The sequence below is a fragment of the Macrosteles quadrilineatus genome, unplaced genomic scaffold (genome assembly GCF_028750875.1).
Source record: "Macrosteles quadrilineatus isolate MER2022 unplaced genomic scaffold, UCM_ALF_1.0 Scaffold_5__1_contigs__length_97177068, whole genome shotgun sequence".
Taxonomy (NCBI): Eukaryota; Metazoa; Arthropoda; class Insecta; order Hemiptera; family Cicadellidae; genus Macrosteles; species Macrosteles quadrilineatus.
In genome coordinates, this window is record NW_026542598.1 from 45,811,465 (window position 1) to 45,831,144 (window position 19,680).

Consider the following 19,680-nt stretch of genomic DNA (forward strand, 5'->3'; position numbering starts at 1 on the left):
ATTGATATTTCCCCTTCGGTCGCCGCTGTGGTCTGAGCATCTGGCTTTGCACACAGACCCCTGCCAGTGCTGTCGTCTGGGAATCCAGCTTATCGCACGGACCCTTTTACTGCCGTGCCGTTGTGCGGTTATCCTGCTCTATGCAGGGACACCTGTCATTGCCGTCGTAAATGTATCCTGCTCGTTGCCACCATATGAGTGTACCTCTCTTTACTTTCTCAACCGACTGTACTGTCGTCTGGGAATCCGTCTCATCACACAGACCCCTGTAACTGCCCCTTATACCGCAGTGAGCCATGTGATGACCTTCCATTATCGTTAGTTGTCATCTCCGAAATCGTCTACATGTCCACAAGTAGTCCCAGGGGAATATGGTTCAACACACAGATCCCAACGTCATCGCGGTACACTGGGGAACTCTACCTGTTGCTGTAGTCGGGGGTCGGATCAACCACCTAACGTCGCAGCTACAGGCTGAGGCTCCGACCTCACCTGGCCTTCGCTGCAGGCTGTGTGTCCATCGTGTCCCCAATCAAGACTACAGCCAGGAGTCATCGGCCCCATTGGTCTCTGCCGTCGTCCTGGGTGTCTGGTTTATTATGCAGACTCATGCCACTGCCCCTTCCACCGCAGTGATCACGATATTAGAGTATAGGATCTTGGCAAATAGAGGTTTTTTTTTTAATTTGCATTTCCTTGACTATAAAAGCATTGTAGAGGAAGAAAAGTCTCACCGACTACTGACATTGGACTATACACAAAACTTTTGTTTTGTCCACTGACTAAGGACCTTTGTGACTCAAGGATTAAGATTTTAACAAAAAAAAAACAGCATATGCAAGTATGGATTGGTAGCCATTTGACAACTTAATAATTATTATGGATACAAACTCCTACTTATTACGACCTAAAGTTAAATTTTAACATACAAATACACAGCACTTTGAGTCCCATATAGTCCCCTCCAGGCCACATATTTACGACATATTACAAGATAAAGGTTTGTAATGTCCAAAACAAAACGATACTAATATAAAAAAGTCTTAAATACTCTTGTTTTATATTTATATTATTAATAAGTTAGGCCAAATAAAACAAAATAGAAAATGAGAGAATTTACCAAAGGTATAACATATTAAGCTAAAGGAGATGGAAGACCTTTACTTACAACTCAGAAGTCGTGAGATGTCCCAATAAATCTACCAATCTGATACGGTCAGGTTAGCAGAAGAAGAAAGATAGAAAATATTCAGAATCTGGAAGTGAAGAAGGAAGTTACTACAAAGAGCAGTAGAGGAAGAGCTTCTAAAAGAAATAAACTTAAGAAGAAAAATACACACATACTAAGAAGAGAGGGATTAAATGTGGCAGTTGCACTAGGTCTAGATAATTCAAGGCCTAAGTTAAAAAAATTTCAAAATGGTTATCATAGGTTTTGAAGGAGAGTATAGTCGTACAAGACATAGTCTATTATTAGTTTAAACCTCCAATAGCTATTTTAAACTTTTTCTGAGAGACTGGCTTATATTTTTTTTATGAAAACCATTTTGTTTTCAATACTAATGTTGATTTCAGATTCATGTCTTTCAATACTTGTGTTGAGAATGTTGAGATAAATCTTAAATTTTGTCATTGGCTAAATTTCTTCTCCGACATAGTCCGTGATATTACCAAGTCTAAATCGTGCATTAGACAATTATAATTTCACTTACTTTATGAATTACTTTGAAGGTTCAATAAAATTTAAAAATAAAAGCCAAACACTTTATCCACAATAATAACATGATTTTCATAACAATCACTTTAAGTTTCTTCAGTGCGAGGTGTAGTTAGTTTTTTCTTCTTCTTTTTGAAGAGTCTAGGTGAACTTTTCCTCTTTTTCTCCTTCTCATTGAGTGTGGATCTCACAGCCTCTATAGCTGACTGTGGTAGGCTGCTTGAGTTGTCAGCCATGTTTGTAGCCGGGTACTTAAGAGAGAAGCCCTTCGGTCGCAGAGAGTGTTTCAGAAGAGTCTTCAACTTGTTTTGCTTGGCTGCAATTTCTTTCTTGATCACCGACGATGCTCGGTCATTCACCTTTTCGGGCCTGAGGTAAAGTTTAGGAAAGGATTTTTTTATAAACTGTAGGAATTGCAATTTTTCCATTTCAAACCGTATATCAAAACTGGATAGATACATCACTTGATCCCAATGCTAAACAAGAAGTACAACAACACATCATGTTGGAGGAAACTAGCTCAGATCCAATGAGTATTGTGTATGTCTAAAATATAAATTAAAGATTAGAAGTGGGCAAGCCTGCGATTTTCCATCGAGCAGAGCTTTTTTTTAATCAAGTCTTTTTATATTACAGTAGAACCTTGATAACAAGACTCTCATGGGGATTATAAAATCAGTCTGGTTATCAAGGTTGACTTCTTATTGAGGTTTGCAGTAACATGTGTTCATAGGTAAAATAAATTCAAGGGGATTTGAAAAATACACAACAACAAGAGTGACTTGTTATCGAGGGTCTTCTTATCGAGGTTCCACTGTATGAGTTTTCCGTAACGCTTAACAATAAGTTAATAAGTCATGAATGTTTTCAAAATGCCAATTTAATTTCAAGATGATCAGTTAAATAAATTGTTATAACAAAATTGACAAAACAAGGAACTGAGTTTAAAATAAATCAATATATTTTTTTCAAAGAGCAATATTATCTGATACAGTAGTAGTAACAGAAACATAATCATTAAATTTGAATATCTCCCCCAGTCAAGAAATATCTTTATCATTTTTTGGGATCACGCAATAACCATAAATATCACTTGCAGTTGCAGAAACATCGTTTCTTCTACGATCACAGAAAAATATTGAAAATCTCCTGCGGAAGCAGAGTAGTTAACGGCGTTATCTGCAATCGCATAATCTCCCCTGACTATTTTAACTCTGCAGTAACATTGTGATAATAAAAGGTCGGCTGGAGCTTGATTTTCTGACTTGGTGCTCGAACTCTCAAGCTTGCATGCTATGCTCGGCTTGGCTCAAAAATCTGCACTCTCCCGTGACCTCAATTAAACATATTATGTTTAACACCTATTTCATAAATTTAATTCAAGATGCTACAAAAGTAAAGGATACTGTTCATCTTGATCCACCACAAGGTCCATCTCCTCGGCCATTTTCTGTACCCAGTTGTAGCTACTGGTCGCCTTCTTGTACTGCAGCTGCAGAATATCTATGTCCCTGGCCAGGTTCACTCTCTGTTTGACAGCGTCCATCAAGTTACTCACCACTGGGAAACTCGGCAGCTCCTTGTCTGACAGACAAAGTAAAGAGTAAAACGGAGTGGACATGACACATATCATTTAGATACACATTAACTCTTCAGATAACTGGAAACTTCAGGATACATTAAGTTTTATTGTATCGACTAAAAAAACCACCAGGAGCATGGATAAAATATAGAGACCGATTTTTTTCATTGTGATGACCTTAGAGGCCAAAAACACAATTTGTTTAGACGTCATGTTTTCATCATCGTCTCCCGCGATTGCGGGAAAATCATGAACATCTCCTGCAGCCATGTAGACTCATTATTGACTCCCGCGGTCACGGAAACGTCATCGTCGTCTTGCACGATCGCGGCAATATCGGTAATTTTTCGGCATTATTGGCGACGGGTTGCGGTGCTGAAGGTACCGAGATTTCACCATCGATTCTCGTTTCCGGTTCTTTTGCCAAGATCCGGCGGAACCGACATTTGACGTGAAGTACCGACCCATCACTAGTAAAAAAAGTGTGTAGGCCTTTAATTTCAATTTTTAAACATAACTTAACACGTTCGCTACTGAGCGTCGCATATATGCGACGCCGCGGTCATTGCCACAGACCGAGGTATACATTTGAATCTTACACATAGACCGACTGTCACTTGGATAACAGTACACACAGACCACGGGCGAAAACCTGTAAAACAGTGATCATTTACATTGTAATACGCTACAATCGTGTTTGTAAATAAATTATTCTTGTTTATTTGTATTTTTTATAACCTTTTGTAATGTCGCATATTTGCGACGCCCGGTCTACAGCGAAGACAATAGTGAAAATTATCATAGTTTTCTTGAAATAGACTAAACGTCGCATATATGCGACAGTTCATTTTTTTGTGTTTTAAGGTGAAAGTAAGTAAAGAAATAAACAAATTATTCAAGAACAGTTTATAACTGAACAAATATAGAAGCTACATAGGATAATGCAGCATACATACTGCTTACATACATACAGTGATGCAGAAAAGTAAAGACCAGTTTTTCCAACTATTATATGACGTCACCAATCATCATATCCACAGACCAAGCGACGCAGTTGTGCGTCAGACATCTCTGTAGACCACTGCAGGGAATTCAGTGCCTTCAAATAGACCACTACAAAGATATAAGCATTTTAATAACATTAGAACCCCGACGCACATATGCGTCGGCAGTCTATTTTAATGTGACTAGGTGACTAGGTTAAGTTAAGACTAAGTTAATAGGACTAGGTTTCACCCAGTCTATGGGTGAAAACCGGCCGTCGCATATGTGCGTCGCTGGTCCATGTGAATGGAAAATTTCGTACTATTGCAGTAGCGAACGTGTTAAAAGCATCAATAGCTGCTATCGTCCCATAGTTTTTATTAAACCCATAGTGTAAAACTAAAAAATAAACAATTTTATGTAGCGTTGTTGTACAATTAAAGGTTTCGGAGAAAATTCCCCAAAAAAGTACATTTAAAATCACCATGTTATTTCGCACAGTCTGCAGGTTTGCTGAGGCTTCATCTCATGACAGAAGGTGTGTGGTTATTAAAATGTAAAATATTTTTACTCCCATTCTTTGCTGGCATATGTAAATTAACTCTGTCCAGTATTTTTAAACCAATATTTTTTGTTAGGCCTACTTGAGAGATTATTGCACATATGACATTTTCCATCACATTAATTAGTAAACAGTTAATGATGTTCCAGATCCCATCGCCTTTGCTTCATCTGTTTTCTGGAAGGATCTGTGACCTCAGTCATGCTAGACTACAATCTTCTGCAGATGAGTCCATTGTGTTCTCCTTATCTTGTTTGCCTTTACTTACTATACTATACAGTGTCCTGCAGAGATTGTAGTTGCAATTTTCCAGCTTTAGTTATGTTTGTGTACTAGCCTAGTATTGTTATGTTTGTGTACTAGCCTAGTATTGTTATGTTTTAATTACTTTCTTACCAGAGGACGGGATCAGATTTAAGATCGCGAAACATTGTGACAACAATTTTTACTAAACATGATGGAAAATTTCCGCAATAATCTCTTAAATAATGTATCACAAATTTTATTTTCACAAATTGTCAATTTTACCAAACTGAACTTTACCTCTGTTCAGTGTTCTCATCAGTCTGATGTATTGTCGCTGTTCATCCGTCTCTATCAGTAGCAGTGTCAGTCCCTCATGGTTGGCTCGTGCTGTCCTTCCACTGCGATGAACGTAGCTCTGTGCAAAACACAAGCAAAAATAAATATTAACCTTTTGTAACTTAAAATTAATGATTTCATAAAGAGATCAACATTACTAGATAGAATTGTACATTTTTCAACCCTTTAGGTCCCAAAGGTCTTAACAAACCAAAAAGTTTACATGACCAAACTTTAATCTTCCAATCAACAACAAAATAGCTGAAACTGTAACATTCTTGCCACCAAGACTGATAATGTGATAAATAATATAATATGTTACGCTCTTTACTTGTCTTTAGTTTTGTATACGAGGATTACTAGTCCCCCTCACTAATGGCCATAAGATCCATTGTCAAATCCTCAAAAAAATTGATGGTTTATAAAATCCTAGTGACTTCTTTCAATAAACACGTAGACCTAAGTTAACATTTAAAATTAAAAAAATTTTAAAGCGCTAGGATGGCCGTAAAATTACAAAACAAATATACACTGTGAAAAAGGACTTGGATAACTGATAATGACAAATTCATAACGTAACTGGGTATATAGTCACTGACTTTGACGCCGTAGTTGATAACAGTGATACAGACTATTATACACTCGTATAATAGTAGTGTATAATAGTCGTATAATAGTCGTATAATAGTAGTGTATAATAGTCGTATGTTAATTATTTCGAGCACCTGATCTTTCGTTCGCATCCAGGTTCGGATGTGACATCGTAAAATCACTGTTTGAACGCAACTTGAACAAATATTGAATTCACAAAGCCTTATAAAAATATAAATAACCTCGGTCGGTATCAAAGGCTTAATGTGTACACAGTTTCAATTTGATTTTAAATCTAAAAAATATCACTTGATAGCTTTTGTATGTTGTATGTAGGTTACCTCAGAAGTCCTAGGTACTTGGTAGTGTATGACATGTTCTACATTAGGAATGTCCAATCCCCGAGCAGCTACGTCTGTGGCCAGCAACAAACCATCTGCGCTGTCCCGAAACCTGAAATAAAACGATTTTGCCATTCTTGGAAGTTTTACCAGCCCTAATAATGAAAAGATACAATCCTATCCACCCAACAAATGGAAGTCTAGACAAATTATTCTATCATACAAAATCAAACGTGACCAAAACAGAATTCACCTAAACAGTAATCACACTGCAATACAAGCTTATACCAACTTTCAAAGGCGATGGTAAAATGATTTACCCTGTATAAACAAATATACTTGAAAAAAAGACAATACAAAGAAACCAATTTTTTAAGGTATTGTCTTGAAATAAGTATCTTAGTATCACTTTCTTCTAATACCTAAATTGACAAAAGTTTTTGAAAAACATTTTACACATGTATATACAGTGTTTATAATGTGAAACAAAAAAGTAAATTGAATCTAGGTCTTACCATGAGATATATGGTAGTAGCTTATTCCCATAGGAGATTTGCTAAAAGGGGATGTGACTTATGTTTTAACACATTAACATCACTAATGTGCTTAAAAAGCCCAACACCAAGTTATAACTTACTATGGTCAGGTTCCTAACATGAACCAGTCAACAGCAAATCAGAGTACACAAGTATATTTTTATTGCCAGCTGTCCAATTTTGACCTATTGCACCTTAGGCAATATCCTACCTTACGTCAGTAAATTATAAATCAAACAAGCTAAAAACAGACTATTTCAAACTCCAAATTTAAGTCAAACCAAAGTTCCGGTTCCAATCCCAATTCCCAGTTCAATCGACACTGAACAAGAAGCAGCAAAACCCAACCACGTCTGCCATTTTGTTCTCCGTTGGCTCTAAAACCAACTGACAGAACAACTAAAGCCCCCCATACACTATTGAACATGCCACCCGACCTGACGACCTGACCTGACGACGGACCCATCATCCAAGCTGACTTATGTCGGGTGTTTCCCACACACTATCGAGCATGTTACCCAACAAGTCAGGTGAAATATTAGTTCTGAGATGGATTTCGAGACGACTGTAGCTGTTTGAGGGGGATTTTTAGCGATGATTTTTAGAGATTTTTAGAGCCTACGGAACGAGGCTCTTAAATTTTCAATTTTATTTTTAACGAACTTTAAATCACACTCTGGATACAGTTCCTTGCACTTTTCCATCAGAATGTCGTGCTCCTATTTACGCACATGTTTATTGCAATAGAGTTTACTTTTGACATCACACAACACCTTCTGGTCTCTGTAGAGTTAAATAAATTCTGGCCAGAACTGTTTATTATCATTAAATGACATTAGGGAAAATGGGACGGTTATCACACACAACTAGCTAAATACAAGTCAACTGGAAACTGTGGCTAGTTGGGCGAGCAGTTTGACGGTTTCCCACACACGGTCCAACCATCGATGTATAATAACTCCAATGCATAAAAATCTATGTATAATCGGTGTATGTAGTAGAGTATTATACATCGATGGGTCCAACATGTCAGGCGGACGGCTCGAGTCGGGTGGTGCTATCGGACCGAGCATCCGACCTGACATATCCGTCGAGCATGTCGGGTCGGAGCCCACACACCGTCCAATATGTTCGACAAGACGTTGGATCCCGACATGTCCGACCAACATGTTGGATAGTGTATGGGGGGCTTAAAACTGATCGAGTGAAGTGAAAACCCAGCGAGTGTAATTCAACAATGGAACCAAAGAGTTTGAATCACCGACAACTAGCAACATCCATATATATAATACGTGAAGGCGATTTCTACAAAACACTACTCCTCTGTTAATAATGGATGGATTTTTACAAGCAATGTGTCAAAATTAAGTATTTTTTATGTAGACGCCCCCTTTCACCAATTCCTGTATTAAAAGTCCTCAGGCTTTGCCCTACAGGCCATCAAAATCCCAATGTATTTCTTATGAAGAAAATATTTATTTACTTAAACAGACAAATAATTTGTATTAATTACAGATTACAGCTGTTAGTAGTAAACACACATGACACACACAAGAGCATTTGTTTTCAAAGTGAGTTGTTTTCATTTTCGATAACTGGAGTGGAGTGATTGATTACATTATCTTTGAGTTGACTCTTTTAAGTGATCAGAAATTATGACTGTTATTTGTTTTAAAATATGTATAACGCCTGTAATACTTAGCAAATGCTCGAATTCGAGCAACAGGTGCACTAGTTTTAATGATTTTCACAACAACCTCTATTCTACCAGCTCCCTAACCTCAACAAACTGCATTCCAAAAAAAATTTGGTAAAATATTTCCCCAGTTGAAGGAAGAATGGAAACAATAGTTATTTAGTAGTCCACATAACATTCCAAATACTACTACATGTTCCTATACTAGTACCTTTCAAGATTCTTGAGTCTCTGTTTCTGTATCATGTTGGCGTGGAGGGGTAGCGGACGACAGCCAAGCACGGACAGCAGTGATGCCAACCTTCGCACACACGAGATGCTGTTGCAGAACACTAGAGTGCGGCCTGGGTGTCGCTGCAGAAAGTAGAACAAGTAGTAATCCTTCTGTTCATGGCTGCACACTATAGAGGATTCTGTCAGCAGTTCCGACATACCTGAGTGAATCAACAAATATAAAACCATACCAAACAATTCAAATAGGAGTAAATAAATACAAATAACATACATAAATGTAAACAGAGGGTGATTTGGGCTTCCGAGGACCTCAAAACCAAACTGTTAAAGTAGCCTCACACATAGGATACAGTATTACAATGATGAATTAGATAATAGAGGAAAGTTGCTAAAATTAAGTGACATTTGACTAGAATTTTCAGTTGTTTATTTGTTTGAGGACTGTGGTTGGTAGCCTTTGGGTAGATTTTTGTGTGGGTGGAGGCTTAAAGAATTTTGTAACCTTCTTTCACGGTTTTGTTGAGGAACGGTAGGCCGTGGTGGTAGTTAGTTACCAGTCTTACTTCTGGATTAGATTCAGGTGGTTTGAGGTTCTGCAGGGGTTAGTGAGCTCTATCTATTTGGCTGGTGACTAGGTTGTGGGGGTATCCACGGCTTGTGAGCGCTTTGGTAATGTCTAGTTGAATTGGTTCAGCTCTTCTTCAGTGACACAGATTCTCTTGCCTTTAATATCTTAGCTGTAGGGTTTTGACATTTGGTTTTCTTTGGGTGTGTTGTGGAGGTATTGAAGATTGTTAGTAAGTTTTGTGTAGATTCCAGTTTCAATTGAAGTTTGCCAGAATGAAGTTTCATATGTACAATTAAGAAGTTGAGTTTGTGCAGGTGGAGACAAGAGGACTTATATTAATTAAATGGTCGATAAAGGTGTCAAGGTTTATATAATCAAAGGTCCAAAAGACACCATTTTAGCAAATTTCCCTTATAGTGAATAAGCTATTAATTACCATAGGTCTCATGGTAGAACCTGGAACTGGTACAGCATTGCCTAATCTTGAATATCTTACTGGGTTACAAAAAAAATCATCATCTTTCAAAATTGCAGCCAAATCCTAAAAATCTCACACGGTCGTGTAAACATTGACTTCCGTGATCGCAGTGAAAGCGGGAAATTTTCGGTCAAGAGATCTTAACAGACGTATTGAGTATCGGTATCAGGCATTGATTCTTGGTGGGAATGTGCGGGTCTCAAATATTTTACAAATTTGAGATTTAAAAAATCTCGTTAGCTTAAGTGAGATTAACATTCCCCCAAGACTATTTTCGAGATGAGATAATTAAATAAAAAATAAGAACGCCTTTGTAAAGGAAACACAACAACAATGTGATTCTTTACTGTAGGTATTGCAAAGACTCTCTGGAGGCATTTTTAACCGTGTACATCTTTAAAATTGGTAAAATCGGTTTATCTGGTAATTGGTTTATCCGTTATAACCGTGGTCCCATCCATACCGGGTATATAATAGTTTTTACTGTATATGATATAATTATCTCTGAGAACACAAGTGATACCAAATTACTACAATTTAAACTCTTATAGACTGTTTTAATTGTAGTGTGCAAGTTACAGTTTTACGTTAAAGATGTCTTTTTATTTTTATTCTTTCTTATTTAAGAGTTTCATAACTGTAAGCTTTTGTTATTTTGTACGCTCTTTTTCTATCAACCTTTGTTATACAGGAAAATAGTTAGTTATTGTACTTTATTTGTTGTTTTAATAGTGCTTTATTGTTATTTATTAACCATTCTAAAACTGCACAAACGGATAATTCCTGAGATCTATAACCTCATCTCTATATCGTCTCGAATTATGATGAGAAAAAGGAATATCATCTTGAATTTAGAATCCAATTTTATCCGTCCCTATTCCTGACCATCGATTTTGGATGCCGATACTAATGGTAATTGGTGGTATCATGAATTGACACATCCCTATTTTTATCATTGAATCTAGGAATTAAGAGGTTTCTAGTGTGTTTGAGTTCACAATCGTGCCGAAAAGTTATTGCAATAGTATATTTCGTACCTAGAGCCAAAAATGAGGTTTTGCCGATATAGTTGTTAAGTTCGAGACAAAGTCGAAAACTTAAAACGATCGAGAGCTGCAAAAGCATTTCGGTCCATGGTACGAAGTCTATTTTTCACTACACTATACCCTATTACCACTATTCACCACAATAATAATGCACACTGATAGTCAACACAACTACATCTTTAAGGTTATGTGAAGAAATAATTTGAGGAATTAAGCTAGGATTATACTAGGACGGGGACACTAGCGGGGCATTAAATCAAATGGGGGCGATTATACTAGAGATGCCAGCGTCGGATGCTAAAAAAGCCACCGGACGCTCGATTTAGTGCCTCCCAGCTGGGAGGCTGAAATTCAAGCGCCCAGTGACTTTTCACTTCCAGGGATGCATCGGTTGTGGGGCATTGGTTTAAATGTGGCGCATTATACTAGGCGGCTAGCATCCAAAACGCTCTCTTTCGACATGTGCGCGAATATAGGGAATACGCTATTACCATAGGTCGCATAGTAAAACCTGGACCTGGGACCGATTTACTTTTTCGATGTGATATCTCCAGAAGCCAAAAACACCATCCGTTCATGGATCTAAATAACATATATCTGTCCGTAAACACAATATTTTGAGTAATTTTTTTCCGATTTTGATTTTTGGTTGAAATTTGGCTTAAAGGTGTAGGGCAGAACGGACCTTGGAAACGGGGTTTTATGGGGTAAAAAAGGGGTTTTGTCATTTTTGGCCCACAAAACACAAAATTTACCAATTTCTCTCTAGACCATTTTAATAAGCTTAAAAAAATAATTAAATTCATTCAAGTGTTTTTTTACGGTTTTTAGTTTTGGAAAAAATTGAAAAAAGTGTACCTAAATAAAAAAACGGCATGTTATTCTTATAGAAAACATTGTTAACTGGTGGAATTTGCTTGTCTATGGATATATTTTGACGAAACTTGGCCAATTTGTTTAATACTAAGCTATTAATATTTTACTAAAAACCCACTTTATTAGCCTCCCTGAAGCAGCAAACCGGTGTACTCGTTAAACCCAATGTTATAAACAAAAAGTGACAAAACATTGAAATAAAATGGCAGTCCGAGAGGCTAGCGTCCCAACACAAATCACGTCATTTTTTGCTCGAAGTGGGACACTAGCCTCTCGGACGCCAGCATCGCAGACGCCAGCGTCCTAGTATAATCCTAGCCTTAGCAAAAATATTAATAAATAGTTGCTAGGCAGCGGTGTCAATAAAACAATTCTATTGCAATGCTATGGATACTGATTGGGTATTTAATAAGAATTCATGTTTTTACAAAGTAAGCGGACAGCTGATTTTGCGGCCCTAGGTTTGTAAAAACCGGCTTGGTCCCCAAATGACGATGACAGCTGGCATGGCCAGCAAAACGTAACTTTCAGACACCAATTAACGTACGCCTATGTAAAATAGCTATAAACATCATAGTGTGGTGAAAAAGTATTTACCTGTCTTTCTTGTAACATCGACAACCTTTGGGTCAGTTATCCCCAGAAGGTTGATCAGATTTTTTAGTTTATCTCCTGCTGAGACCACGAGTTGTTTTTTCTTTTTTTCTGTAACAAATGAAAAATCATATTAACCTTTAAGCAACTAAACAAACCAACGGTATGTTTGAAGAAGTCAAACTTTAAACTAGTGGGGTAAATTAAGAGGGGGTCTTATAACTATGGATGAACATACATGAAAAGCCTAAGAGAAGAGATTTCTGTTTAGTTATTATTATTTATTTATTTTTTTTTATTTAAAAAGTTATGACACCAGAAGTGATGAGACTAGGCCTTATTTGTATTATTAAAGTACACGTTTTAGCCCCTGAACTGTCATATAGTTAAAAATACATATTTATTTACCTTTGTCTACAGCACAGCTAAATCTGTTATAACTTGTGTTACTGCCACTTCGGCATTATATTGCCATCATCAGACAGAAGATTCAACTAAAGCAGCAGCCGTCACAGTAAAAACACATAACAGGAACATGGACTAACATTTTACATTTAACGAAAATACAAACATTACTGAGTCGTAGTTAGGCGTGCTGGATAAAAATAGTGTTTTCCAACTCTGAAGAAGCAGAACGTTTCTTTTGAGTTCAGCGAAACTTTGGACTTTTGATGCCATGCCCATGGACGATTTTGTGGTGTGTGTATATATGTGATGTGTTTTGACGAGTCCTGGACATCACAGACAAATATAAAGGTTAGTGAAGCCCACAGTAACCTACGTAAATAAATAATACCTCGCCTAAATGCATGTCGTTCAGAAACAGATTGAGCTGTAGACAAAGGTAATAACTGTTTCTAATTTTTATAACTCTGAAAGATCTTGTCTCCTGTCACTTAAACATCAAGAGATGTGTCACTGCCTGAGCTAGACTCCAAGAAAAACCATGCAAAGGATGTAGGCCTAGGTGTTATTATAAAAAATCAGCAGGTATGTTATACATTTCACTGAAACTAAATGCATGACAATAATATATCAAATATTACTACAACAATAACTTATATAGGCCTAACTATTAGTACTTTATTTATTTCTTTTGTTTCCAAACAAGTTTTCAAATCAAAAAAGTGGCTTTTCCATTTTCAACCCCTACTAAACTCATTTGAAATGTTAAAGGTCCTTTGTGATCAAATTGTGAAAGTTTCTCAGTAGGCCTATTCCTAAAATCATTTAAAAAAACTGAAATACTTACTCAGCTTGGTGTGCATGGGGAGACTGTGTACCAACGTGAGAGTGGCTGAAAACACAAAGTTCTGCCGCAGTTTCTGCTTGGCAGGGTCCGTGTTGATCTTCTCCAACAAGGACCGCAGCTCTGGGAAGTGGTTGACTTCTGTCATGCGATCAGTCTCGTCTATAGCCAGGTACCTTGACATACAAGACAAGAGTTGAATATCAAAATGTGATTTTAAAAATGGGTTGATTAGTGGGATGGTAACACATTAGGATTTATATTTTCAGAAAAAAAAAAATGCAAAAGGGGACACTCAGCTTTACATACACAAAGGATTAACTGAGTCTTTTCTTGTCATTTTGCTTCAAAACTGAAGCAAGAACCTGGATGAAATGCAGTGAGGTACATTATTTTGACTATAGTTGAGATGGGAATGGATAAGCTCTTGAGACATTGTCCTACATGCGGAGGATTGTAAACATTAACCGATCTAGAGGTAAACACTAAACAAAGCAGCAAATAATCTGGCTCCTTTAGCAACAGAGAGTAGATGTTTAAATCACCTTACAATGTAATATCAACAGTCAAGAGTGCCAAAGTTTGTGTAGGCTCACCTGATGTTTTCAATGTCACTCAAGTGAGGCTCTCCCTGGTTCACAAGTTCCCACAGACGTCCGGGCGTAGCCACTACAATGTGAGGCTGATATTTCAACAGCCGCTGTTGTTTTTCATGTGACATACCTCCTACAAGAACCACCACCTAAAAGATAATAAAAAAAGTCACTAAAAAAATAATTATTTCCCAACGACCTTAAATCAAATACTTGTAGGCCTACTTGGATTTGGTACCAAAATGTCATATTCATAGCAAGTAATGTAAAATGTAAATAAATTTAAAATATTAGTAAGCAACGACAAACATAATAATATCATGTATTAAAGGTTAAGTTTGGATTGATGATCAATAGTAGTAGTTTAATCAATTAATTCAATAAATATTTTGAGTAAGCAACACACACTTGTGTGCGTATTTTAAGCTGAATATGAAGGCAAGATGGCAGTAGACTCCTAGTTCCCTACGAGTGGATTTAACTACTCTGCAGATTAAACTTGAACGCCAACAAAAAAAACTAAATAGGCTACAAATAATATTAACCCTTCCCGAACGGGTGACTGATATATCCGCCGAAGTCTTTGGCGATAAAGGACGGGTGGCGGATATATCCGCTAAAGGATTTTGATGTTCCGGACGGGAAGCGGATATAACCACCTTCTTATCAGACAGACTGGCAGGTGCTTGAGCAGTAACCCCCCAAACTTGCGCTCTCCCCCAAACTCTCCCCTCTCACCCACGCCAACCCCTCTCCTACGTCTCCCCTTCTCCAACACGCACCTCCCCCTCTCCTACACTCCCCCCTCGTCGTTTCGCACTCTACATTACATTGTCTTTATTTATTGTTTACATATTGTTCTTTATTTATTACCTAACGTTGTCATGGTCATATCTTCAAAGACGGGTGGCGGATATATCCGCTGCTTTTCTACTCATCCGCGGACGGGTAGCGGATATATCCGCATAGTAAAAAACAAATAAAAAATTATTTTGACAGTATGAAATGATGGATTGTGTTTATTTTATGTAGCCTATACTTGTAAAACATAACACAAATAACAAAATTAAGTTATATTTTTTCCCCGTTCTATGTCACGATTTTGCCTGTCTGGGAAGGGTTAAATGTAGGCTATGTTATACAGCGACAACTAAGATGTTTAGTGTGAAACATTAGAGTTATACAGTTGTTTACTTCACTGACCACCGATGAGTGACTGATTACAATTACAACTAACGAGTTTCAAGTTACACTTCGTAGGTGATTTAATTTTGGTCATTAAAAGGCCTAAGCTTGCTAATAATATTACGTGTGAAACAAAGTTTAATGTTTTCCACAATTCATTTAAAATATTTTATTAATAAACAACCTGTGTTAAAGCATAGGGTTGCACTATTCACGATTGCTCAGCCACTCATTAACTTATATATAATCAGGAGTGAGTGTTCTCGGCCTACACTGTCCTTTGAAATACATTTAGGCCGACTAAATCCATAAATGATGATTCACTCACTCACCTTCAAGTCTGTATACTTGAGTGCCGAAGTGAGGTGGTTTTTGATCTGCACAGCCAATTCTCTGGTGGGAGTCAACACAAGGGCCCAGAGTCTCTGCGGAGAAGACTGTTTCTTGTGTTTGCCGAGATTCACTACCTTAACACAGCCAATATCTTCATTATCAGCATCGTCCTTATCACTCTCTGAAGAACTGCCACTGTCTACGTATGTATTCTCTGTAATTAGTTAAATAATTAGATTTACACCTGAGTCCAGCTTATCTAAACACGCAGTTATGGACAAAAGATTACTTACTGTAGGCTATTGTTTATATTAAACTAAGCAATGTGTAATACTAACAGTAGTATTCAGCCCAACTAGGAATTTGGGAAACCGGGAATTCCCACAAGAGTTTTAACGGTCGGGAAAAAGTATGTAGACTTGTATGTAAAATTTTGGGGCCGTACAATTTTTAATAATTAATTACAAATAGCCTATGTTCATTCATCAACTGTGTTCTGTTGGCTTTCTTTTCTATCAATGTCATTGTGAAGTAAGGAAGATTGAGATCAAGGGAGATGATCATGGGTGCTGTCTCGATTATGACAGATAGTGACAGAAATTCCTGCGAATGTCAAAGATAGGCCTAATCACAGTAACGCAGGAATAGGATATTGCTGTGACAGAAGGAAGAAATGTTGCTACATGACCATAACGGTTGGCTTACAGTTTGGATTTTTGTGTTTTTAGCAAATTTCCCATATAGGGAATAAGCTATTACCGTAGGTCTCATGGTAAGACCTGGACCCGGGACTGATTTACTTTTTTGTTTTGAGGTCCCCAGAGGCCAAAAACACCATCCGTTCAAATTCATATATATATTTGTTAATATTTAATAATAATTAATATCAGTTGTACTTATTCACTTAAATATTTAATATATATATACCTAATATATATATGTGTCCTTTCATGATAACTCGAAAAAAAAATATCCAATTTTGGTGAAATTTGGTATAAACAAGTAAACCTACATTTATTCGAACGAGTTCAGGAACCAGCATGATCGGACCATGGAAACGGGGGTTTATGGGGGGTTTTATGGGGTAAAAATTGGGTTTTCCTATTTTTGACCCTAAAAACATAACGTTTTGGAATTTCTTTCCCAACCATTTTGTAGAGCTTAAAAAAATAAATAATTTAGTTCTATTGAAGCATTGTTGTATGCCTAATGTTTACGGAGAAAATTAAAAAAAGTACAAATTAAAAATTCCCATGATGTAATTTACTTGTTTATGGATATTATGTTGATCAAATTTGGCAAATTTATTTATTTCATCCTATATTATTGACGTTTGGTCAAAAAACACTGTTTACCTTCCCCGTAGCAGCAAACCTAAGGTCTCGTTAAATCTAATGTTATATGAATTGGGAATAAATATGTCTTATTTATGGAAATATTTTAGTAAATATGTAATCAGACAAGTTGAAATTCGCTTCTTCTGCAGGTTTGCTGCGGCGGGGGTATTTTAAGTTTTGTTAGTATCACTGGTATCTTAAAAGGAAAACACTTAATGGGAAAAGGGCAGTGTCTAAAGCTTATGCCAACCATCAAAACTCTTTACATAGATAGCCCAGACACTAACCACTGTAAAGACACAAAAAGATTGTTAATTAATAGGGAATCTTAAAAAGTTTGAGAAGCGTCTCTTACCCCAAAACTTATGTTATTTTTGATAAAACATTGATCATAACTTAATCTTACCAACTGGTTGGTTTTTAAGGTTTTCTAGAATTCCGTTGATGATTGGTATTCCGAAAGCTAAGGTTTTTCCACTCCCAGTTTCTGCTGCTCCAAGAATATCTCTTCTTCCCTTGATAGCTGGAGGGATGCAGAGTCTCTGAACAGAATAGTTTTGAAATGATCACAAATACACATTTCCATTGATTAGTTCTGTGGACTATGTAAGGCTATCACTACCAAGTAGACCTAGGCTACCGTACTAATTTAATCGTTTGCTCAGATTTAACTTATAAAATAGCCTAACCGGAGAGCACAAAATTTTTTTTTCATCCAATGAGGTTAGGTATGGAAGGGTATGGTATTTTTATGTTTTATCAACTTTTATTTCATTTTTGGGCACTTGAAACACTGCTTTCAACACATCAGATTTAGCTTGAACCTACATAGCCTACATAAAATAATATTATTTTGGTAGGGTATTAGAGCTTAGTGTGATGAACTTTTGAGGAACTGAACATAAGTGCTGGGATTCATAAAAATTCTCAGCATACCTATCTCATGTACGGAATCTCGTTCATGAAATTATGTGCTAGGAATATGCCCATCTTAGTTTATCGATTTATAACACCACTGGCTATTTCACTTGGACCCAGGGTTGCCTCCCGTCCGGATTCTGCCGGGACAGTCCCGATTTTGGTTCCTTGTGCCCGTATTTAAGTTAAGCCTATAAGTTAATCCGGGTGGGAGGGGGTCCCGATTTTTTCCTGACCTAAGGTGGCAACCCTGCTTAGACCTGACAATGCAACAGCACTTTTCAATATCTACTTCAAAATCTTATTTGTCTTACTTGTATTTCTGTTGGTTGCGTAAATCCTTGATCTGTTAGAGCCTGTGCAATTACTGTTGGAACTCCTAATGTCAACCAAGGTAGAATGTCGATGTTTTCTTTCAGGTCATCGTTTGTAAGTTCTTCCCTCTTCTTCCGCTTTGGACTGGACAGTTCAGTTTCAGTATTTTCTTTTGACCCTTTGGTTGATTTATTATCGTCTTGCAGAGTAACCTTAAATTTGTTAATGACACCTTTAGTTAGATTTGTTTGTTTCTGGCTATTACCTTTGTGTTTTCTCTTTCTAGTTTTGGATTCTTCAGTCATAGACCTTGGGGAACCCACACTTGTTGATTTTTTTAAAGAGTTGGGCAATTTCAACTCATTGTTTTCCAGCTTATATTCAGTTAGTTCTTCTATACCTATCAAACCTTCAACGCCACCAGTTAACACTGCTTCATTTAGTTCAACTGGTTTCCAGCCAAATGATTTGTTCTTTACTTTTTTCATTCTTGAGGGGATTCCGAAAATATTTTTGGATGCTGTTTTTCAATAAGATTTCATAACATTTAAACCTAGACTAACGCGCACAGATCTAAATATTTTATCAAATTGGTCAGCACAACAGTAGTTTTGGTAGTAGGTAAAACTTGTTTTTTGTTTTAGATTTCAAAAACTGTAAGAAAGTAAAAATTGTGAATAAGGTTATAAGCACTGAGCTATAATTCTAACTGGAGGTAGCACTGAATGTCAAAGATGCGTGTCGCCAGCCGCCATGTTTGCGTGAGGTGTGAGTTATAAGAAGCCATATTATTGCTATGGCTATTATTATACTTGGCTTAAAATACCTACTTTGTATGGTCGCCATTTCAAAGAAAATTATTAAAGTATTAAAAGTATTCAAGTATGACAAAAATACTCACTGCTATACCAACCTAGTTATAAGAAGCCATGTTATTGCTATGGTAAGAAAACTTACTGCTATACCAACCTAACAAAATCAGCGACTCGCTTTTGACAGACTTCTGCCATGGCAGTGCTACCTCCAGTTATAATTTTAGCTCAGTGGTTATAAGTTACCATCTATCACCAGGTTGTGGCCAATAATGACTTGACTTTGACTTAGGTTGTGTTGAGTTGAACTGTTGAGTTGAGGTTAGGTAAGGTTCGTCGGAGGCGGAGGTTATATGTTTGTTTATGAAGTTGTGGCCTTTTTTATCTTGTTTGTTTGAAAGCAGGCAATTAATATTACTTGTATGCAGCCACTATTATAATAAATATATAATAATATATCATATATACAGTGTGTAAATTAAGTATTGAAACAAATCTGTATTTTTGAAACCGAAATAGATATAAATATTCTGTTTGTGGCAATAGATGTT

At 36.9% G+C, this 19,680-nt stretch overlaps 1 protein-coding gene across 1 annotated transcript; it reads right to left on the reverse strand.

The window, feature by feature from the left end:
- Positions 1-1,750: 1,750 nt before the first annotated feature.
- Positions 1,751-18,948, reverse strand: LOC128995924 (ATP-dependent RNA helicase DDX24-like). The gene is made up of 11 exons (XM_054420977.1): positions 18,317-18,948; positions 17,491-17,626; positions 15,747-15,961; positions 14,233-14,378; positions 13,640-13,812; positions 12,391-12,498; positions 8,803-9,025; positions 6,360-6,471; positions 5,389-5,506; positions 3,124-3,301; positions 1,751-2,086 (listed from the first exon to the last, which is right to left on the reverse strand). Exons 1-11 carry the CDS (start codon positions 18,803-18,805, stop codon positions 1,804-1,806), a joined length of 2,181 nt encoding a protein of 726 aa, XP_054276952.1. The 5' UTR covers positions 18,806-18,948; the 3' UTR covers positions 1,751-1,803.
- Between the last annotated feature and the right edge of the window lie 732 nt (positions 18,949-19,680).

Excerpts from the sequence above, each read along its gene's own strand:
- LOC128995924 (XM_054420977.1), bottom strand. The coding sequence starts at position 18,805 with ATGAAAAAAGTAAAGAACAAATCATTTGGCTGGAAACCAGTTGAACTA. Across the intron at positions 17,627-18,316 it reads CGCAACCAACAGAAATACAA|AGACTCTGCATCCCTCCAGC; the intron begins GTAAGACAAATA and ends TATTCTGTTCAG. Across the intron at positions 12,499-13,639 it reads CCCCATGCACACCAAGCTGA|AAAAAAAGAAAAAACAACTC; the intron begins GTAAGTATTTCA and ends CATTTGTTACAG.